This window comes from Monopterus albus, unplaced genomic scaffold (assembly GCF_001952655.1).
Source record: "Monopterus albus unplaced genomic scaffold, M_albus_1.0 scaffold343.1, whole genome shotgun sequence".
Taxonomy (NCBI): Eukaryota; Metazoa; Chordata; class Actinopteri; order Synbranchiformes; family Synbranchidae; genus Monopterus; species Monopterus albus.
In genome coordinates this window covers 86,938-94,069 of record NW_018128223.1, presented here as the reverse complement: position 1 = coordinate 94,069, position 7,132 = coordinate 86,938, and the positions used below count along the sequence as shown (strand labels likewise).

Genomic DNA, 7,132 nt, shown 5'->3' with positions numbered 1-7,132 from the left:
TTTTGTAATATGTACAATGGTTGAAGTGAGCTTTTGTAAGTGTTTCACCAGTTTTCAACGCCATACTCTAAGTATGGTAAAATCAATGCAGAATACAAAATGCGAAGTGCTTTAACGTCCAGTATATATCTAACCCTTGCCAATATCGATATATTTTTCATATGAGACATATGTATATTTCATATATGAGATTTCCAGGATAATCTGTCGTCAACCATGACACCCAGAAATTTGATTTCATATACTCGTTCGATGTTAGCACCCCCAATTCTCAATTGAAGTTCATTATGTGGTCTACGGTTCCCAAATACCATATATTTAGTTTTCTCCAAATTCAAAGATAGTAAATTACTATCACACCATTTCTTTATCTTCACAAATTCCTCTGAAACCCTTACCGAGAGTTGCTGTAGGTTTTCATCAGATGCCCAAATGGTAGTATCATCAGCAAACAAAACCACTTTAACAATTTCAGAAACCTTACATACATAATATCTGCCAGAAGTCTTTATAGGTTTTTTTAGGATTCTGAAGGACACCTGATTTCTCCTGAGTGGTCTGTGTATTATTTTTTTATTTGTTTAGTAGTGTGAGAGTTGAAATCAATAAATTGTGTTATTTTTAACACAGGTTTGGCAGTGTGCCACTGATGGCTCCTCCAGTCACAAGGGATCCCAATTTCAGTTGCTGGCTGAGTTGGAACATGATGCTGGGGTGAGTGAGGATGCTGCCTGCATGCTACATGTGTGGGCTGTTTAAGGTTTCATCACCATTTACCAATAACAGCTAGAGGTGTGGCAAAGAAGAGGAAGAAACCGTTTGAAACCCAGTCTCTGTTATTCAGTTCAGCCCTTACACTGTTAGAAATGAACAAAGGAAAACTGCTCACACTGCATTAAACAACTGATACTGACTCACAGTGGCGCAGTGGTTAGCACCATTGCCTCACAGCGAGAAGGTTCTGGGTTCGGGCCCCACCCGTGGCCCTTTCTGTGTGGAGTTTGCATGTTCTCCCCGTGCTTGCGTGGGTTCTGTCCGGGTACTCCGGCTTCCTCCCACAGTCCAAAGACATGCAGCTTAGGTTGATTGGTGTGTGTGTGGTTGTTCGTCTATGTGTTAGCCCTGTGATGAGTTGGCGACCTGTCCAGGGTGTACCCCGCCTTCGCCCGATTGCCGGCTGGGATTGGCTTAAATTTTAAATCTGTTTTCTCATGTACAGAATGTAATGTATAAGAACACATTTAGATTGAATCATTGTATTTTAGTTTGCTGGATGATCAGAAGAGATCATTTATGTACAGTGCACACACTATTCATATACAGTTGTTCATACTGGTCGCATAATTGTATTAACTCTTCATCATAAACTGTGGCACTGCTTTGCATTAATCAGTGATGGTTTACACAACCTGTCCCAGTTCTGTCAGGAAAGAAACAGCAGTTAGAGCAGTGATGACACATTGCACTAGTTCTGGCCTCATTACACTGGCTACCTGTGAATTTTAGAATTGGCTTTAGGGTCCTCTTATTAGTCTATAAAGCTTTAAATCACCAGGCCCAGCTTACCTGGCTGGACTATGAACTCTATACACTCTAAAACCTACCTTTATATTTGCATGTTGTTTTATCTGTTTTGTTGAACTTTGAAAGTGTGTGATGTGAGTCAGTATCAGTTGTTTAATGCAGTGTGAGCAGTTTTCCTTTGTTCATTTCTAACAGTGTAAGGGCTGAACTGAATAACAGAGACTGAGTTTCAAACGGTTTCTTCCTCTTCTTTGCCACACCTCTAGCTGTTATTGGTAAATGGTGATGAAACCTTAAACAGCCCCCATGTTGTTTTATACGTTTTATAGTTGTACTATTTTATGTGACGCATTTTGAGCTACACTGCATGAATTGTGCTACTGTATAAAAACGATTGATTGAAACCTCCAACCTTTATAGTGTACTTCATAATAAGTAGCATTATGGGTGGACAAAATAATGGTTACAGTTCAGTTCAACAGCACCACAAATAACATTTCCTACAATGATCATACAGTTGAATCAACACCTCTGTTAAACAGTTCCAACAAACTGACCGTGATGGCATTCAGAAAGGAGGATTTCTTTTAGGCCTGTTGGATCAGACTTATTTAGTTTTAGGCAGGTGTACCTAAGAAACTGACAATGGAGGTTACTTCTGTGTAGTTGATGTTTGTGCATGTCTAGAGGAAAAACTGTGGTTAATGTCACACATTGGTTTCACAAATTCAACCAGGATTTAAAGTCACAAAAATAAAATAATCATAAAACCCAACAGTCTTGAGTGATAAGAATGTTTGCGATAGCAGCAGTGAGAATGATGTAACATGAACACGTACTCACTTCTCTGTCATGTTGTTTATTTCAGGTGAATGCTGTTGGTTTGAATTCAGTGGGGGGACTGCTGGTGTCTGGCTGTAAAGATGGGACTGTCACCATCTGGGACACCAGCAGCTACGAAGCACTGAAGAAAGTCTCATGCCATACTGGAACCATACATCATACGGTTTTTAGTTCTGGTATGCCATCTTAACAGATCGTCTTAGTGTAAACCTCCTATAAAACTGTCATAGTGTGTCTAATGAAAGATGTGAAGAAAACAGTTTACAGAGTTTAAAACAGTGACTTTGTGTTTTGTTTCCTCAGACAGCCAACACGTTCTCACTGTCGGTGCTGACTCCTGTATGAAGGTTACTGATGTACAGACAGGAATGGTCATCTCAAATGTGAAAGCTGAGGAGGAGCAAAGGTAAGATCACACCATGTGCAGAGAGGAGAAAACTCTCAGCTCAATGTGCAGCTTTACCCAAAGAAAAAGCTCACTGAGGTTCCTTGGATAGCCTGATAGTCACGAACAAGCTTTTTTTTTAAATATTGGGCATCAAGCTTCTTTGCCCTGTACTGCACATTATACTCTAGTCTATGTGCCATATGCAGATTGACTGGTTCTAACCTAGTCTTGGACATCGAAAAGACTGATTCACTCTTCTTGTTGACTGATTCTGTGAGGCAGAAGGACTTGATAGCATGTGTATGGTGGTGGGGGGTTCCAGGTGTTTCTGCTGGAATGGAAATGATGTGCTGTGTGGGGGGCAATCTGGTGACCTCCTGCTGTGGGACCTGCTCAGCAACACAGTCACCAAAAGGATCCCAGCACACACAGGTACGCATTACCTTCCCACATACGACAGCTCACACAGTTCAAAGTCTGTGTACGTCTCATTTCTCACAGATTGCTGTGTTAGACAAAGCTTCTTAATACATCTTCCTAGTGGCAATGCTGCCAAAACAGTCAGCCTATGTATCCTGCTGTATGATTATTCCTGTTTTATATTGTTGCGTTCACTGAAGACAAGGAAAGGATATTTTTCCATCAATGTTTCTGCCTTTTTTGTTTTGCAATGATGCAGCTAAAGGTTGGCCAATGGATTTCCAACTATATCTACACCTTGTTGTAATATTATTGTGAGCTTCTTAGCTTTTTATATTGTTCTGATGTGCTGAGTTTTGCTTGAGAGCTTGTTGGTCTCAAAATGCCTCTTAAAGGGTGCTGACAGTTACTTAACTCATGGACTATTAGTTTGAGATTAAACCTCTTTAAAAACATCAGTGATCTGTATTAAAAACACAAATCAGTGTAAAATATGAAAAGTAGGGTTTTTATGCTCCTCCTTTGTCCAGGCGCTGTCACAGCCATGTGGATGAATGATCTGTGCACCACAGTGATCACCGGAGGAGAGGACAGACAAATGAACCTCTGGAAGCTCGAGTATTAGAAAAATGTCTGCACAAGCTCCAGTGCAACACAGGGTGACAATCCTGCAGACATGACATTGAACTGAGCCTCACAGAGCAGCGGCGAGGAGCTAAACATGCAAGTCACAAAGCAGTCTCTCTCACCTGCTCTGCATCCCGAATGAAGCAGAAAGTCAGCAATGCAAGCTGCATTTTGAAAGGAAATGTCCAATTGCTATTTTGTGTACAGGATCCAGTGTCACGCCTTATTATTCTCTTCTCTTTAGTTTTGGACTGCATTAATGTGGATCATTTTATGTACCATGTAACATTACTCTATGTATTTTATTGTGTAAAGTGGACACACTGTCATTCAGAGCTTCATGCTACTTATGTGTTGTTATAAAATACCTCTAAAATACTCATTCCTGTCACTTTTCTATTATTTCACGAGCTTCCTCCAGACAGCTGCAGCTGCACAGGTCATCATTTGCATTGTATAACTGGTTCAGTTTTACTGTGTGAAAGCAGTTCTTCAGTTTGATCAGGAACCGATTAGGTGCAGCATTTGTCTCCATCAAGGCGACTACAAAATGTAAGGTGAATATTATTAGATTATAATTACAACAATGTTTCATAACACCTTCATGGTTTTGGATAATGTGTGTACTGAAAAGATCATGTGAAACCTTGGAACCAGTTCAGCTTGTGAATGTGTCGTGTTGGAGTAGCCAGTGAAAACGTACAGATTTAAAACGGTGAGGATCAGTAGCATCATGAACCTGTTAACGTTTCTGCTCTCGAGTTTTTCTGTGGAGAGAAGACAAAAGGACATATTATGGTATATCAGGGCTCACCACTTACCCACTATGTAGGGGTGTGACAGTTCAGAAGCAAAACCAAATACAATGCAAAAGCCAAAAAACTGATACCAGAAAACGTAACCATGACCTCCAACTCTCCGCCACCGCACAAGCTCTAGCCTGGAGCCACCGCTGCCTTTTGAGCTCCCATTATTTGTAAAGTAACAAAACTTTTCTTTTTTACAGTTAATGTTATAACATGTAAATCACAAAATATTTGTATTATTCCTGTTATGCCAATTTTTTGGCACAGTGCTCTTGAAATGTGCGCTTACAATATTTCTAGCCGTGCCAGGCAATACGTCAGCAGCCAGACTTTACAGTACCTTGAGCATCTCTATCAGGCCTCCAAAGGCTCTGAGCATCTTGGGTGTTGGTGGTTTTTGTCCAAACAGAGTCAGACCTTTCTGCCTTTCTTCACTGGCTTTAGCAGCTGCAGGGCCTTTAGCTTTGATCAGTTTCCTTTATAATCAAACACAAACACAATCATTTACTGCTTTATGGAACAAAACTGTTACTGTAGCTGGCTGACCTGCGGTTTGACTGATTTATTTATTTGATGTGGCAGCTCCTGCTCGTGTGCTGTTCAACAGTAATTCCACACTAGCCCCTCCTCATTCATTTCGATGGGATAAGTGCATGAGATTCCTTGTGAGACAGCAGTCTCTGAATTAAAGATTAAAAGGTAATATAAACAATTTGAAACTAAACTTCAAACCTCTGTTTACTTCGAATGATCATGACCAAAGATAAAACAGGCAGAATAAATGGAGCACTGAGACACAAGTCTGACTTTGAAAATTGCTCCAGAACCGTAGTGAACTGTTCATACCTGGTGGACTTTAGCCAGACCTGCAGTTGGGCTAAGCTGCTCTCTGTCAACACGGGCCATGCACTTGTTAAGCTGCAAAATCCCCGTCTTACTGCCTGAGACAGTCCATGTTGAAGGACACATCCCGGACTTAATTCTAGTCACAAGTCTATTCATATCCAACCTTGTGAACAAAGTATTCCACCTGTATGGTCATTTGACAGTAACCTTTTGATATTACTATGCAGTGCACCCCTCCTATCCACCTCCTTTACTTCACTTTGGCTTCCTAAATTCCTGCACAGTGTATATGAAGAAGCATTCAGAGGCTCCCTTCAACATCAGTCTTTTCGTTTCCTTTAAACAGAGAAAATCTGCCTCTGGCTGACTTTTGTCAACAGAGATCTAGCATTTAGCTTGTTAGAAACTGGTTCTAATGGGGGGTTCTAAGACTTTACTTTCTTTTTATTATAATATTGAGGCATGCATTCAAATAAATGAGTTTTAAAAAGGGTGGTTTCCTTGAGCTGACTAGGCTACCAGAATTAAATGTGAGGACAGATGGCTGTCTGTACACTGATGACTGATTCATAAAAGCTATCACGTTATTAAGTCTGGTCTTGGGTAACAAACTGTTATACTTCCATCTAACCAGAATTTTTATCCTCTTCTCCCAATGTAAACTTATGAAAATTATAATAAACTGAACTGTGCTTCCATGTGAATGAGGAAGTGAAACAGGCCGTCGGACCATTTCTGCTGACTCGGCAGGAGAGAGGACACAGAGAGAAACTCTGGGTTTTCTGAAGAAAATCTGTCAGTGAGCAGGTTAGATTCACAACGCAAGTTGCCAAGATAACTGTCTGAGAGTTAAAGCAATCTTGTTTCTGGAGCTGAAACCAGACTTACCCTCATGTTTCCGGAATACCCCCAGGACTGCAAAGCTTCAGAGAGGTTACATCAACACCACCAGTGAAATGTTCCTCAGGACATTATTCATTTGTGATGTAAGGACTTTACTGAATTGTTTTCCTGTTTTTTTTTATTTATTTTTTTTTAAGGCTACTGCTGATAAATCATCCAAAATCAACTGATTTCGGTGTTAACAGATGTTGCTAAAGCACTTGTCAGTGACTCACCTTCCCTTCCTGGCCAGCACTTTCTGAGACTCTGGGTAGTGGACAAGGATGTCAAACAGATCCTTCTTCTCCAGGACAAAGAGGTTAGCAAAGCCATGCGCTTTGACATTAGCAGTGCGCCTGTTTCCACCGTCAGCGGACTGTAGTAGACTGTGATGAGGGGATAGAAGCAGAAATAATACCAGGTTCTTACAGTGCCTTGCGAAAGTATTCGGCCCCCTTGAACTTTGCGACCTTTTGCCACATTTCAGGCTTCAAACATAAAGATATAAAACTGTAATTTTTTGTGAAGAATCAACAACAAGTGGGACACAATCATGAAGTGGAACGAAATTTATTGGATATTTCAAACGTTTTTAACAAATAAAAAACTGAAAAATTGGGCGTGCAAAATTATTCAGCCCCTTTACTTTCAGTGCAGCAAACTCTCTCCAGAAGTTCAGTGAGGATCTCTGAATGATCCAATGTTGACCTAAATGACAAAGGATGATAAATAGAATCCACCTGTGTGTAATCAAGTCTCCGTATAAATGCACCTGCACTGTGATAGTCTCAGAGGT

General features: G+C 40.6%; 2 protein-coding genes across 2 annotated transcripts in view; one reads left to right on the top strand and one right to left on the bottom strand.

Annotated features, from left to right (window-relative positions):
• The window catches only part of nsmaf (neutral sphingomyelinase (N-SMase) activation associated factor), a 91,926-nt gene extending 87,742 nt beyond the window's left edge, over positions 1-4,184 (top strand). The window contains exons 27-31 of the mRNA XM_020625024.1: positions 631-714; positions 2,393-2,543; positions 2,671-2,773; positions 3,078-3,187; positions 3,706-4,184. Of these exons, the coding sequence (XP_020480680.1) occupies positions 631-714; positions 2,393-2,543; positions 2,671-2,773; positions 3,078-3,187; positions 3,706-3,800 (543 nt within the window). The 3' untranslated portion in view covers positions 3,801-4,184. The remainder of the gene's footprint in view (positions 1-630; positions 715-2,392; positions 2,544-2,670; positions 2,774-3,077; positions 3,188-3,705) is intronic.
• A 349-nt stretch (positions 4,185-4,533) lies between these two features.
• The window catches only part of cngb3.1 (cyclic nucleotide gated channel subunit beta 3, tandem duplicate 1), a 45,244-nt gene continuing 42,645 nt past the window's right edge, over positions 4,534-7,132 (bottom strand). Inside the window, exons 15-17 of the mRNA XM_020625025.1 lie at positions 6,573-6,722; positions 4,949-5,084; positions 4,534-4,569 (exon numbers count right to left, since the gene is read on the bottom strand). Coding sequence (XP_020480681.1) covers positions 4,534-4,569; positions 4,949-5,084; positions 6,573-6,722 — 322 coding nt within the window. The remainder of the gene's footprint in view (positions 4,570-4,948; positions 5,085-6,572; positions 6,723-7,132) is intronic.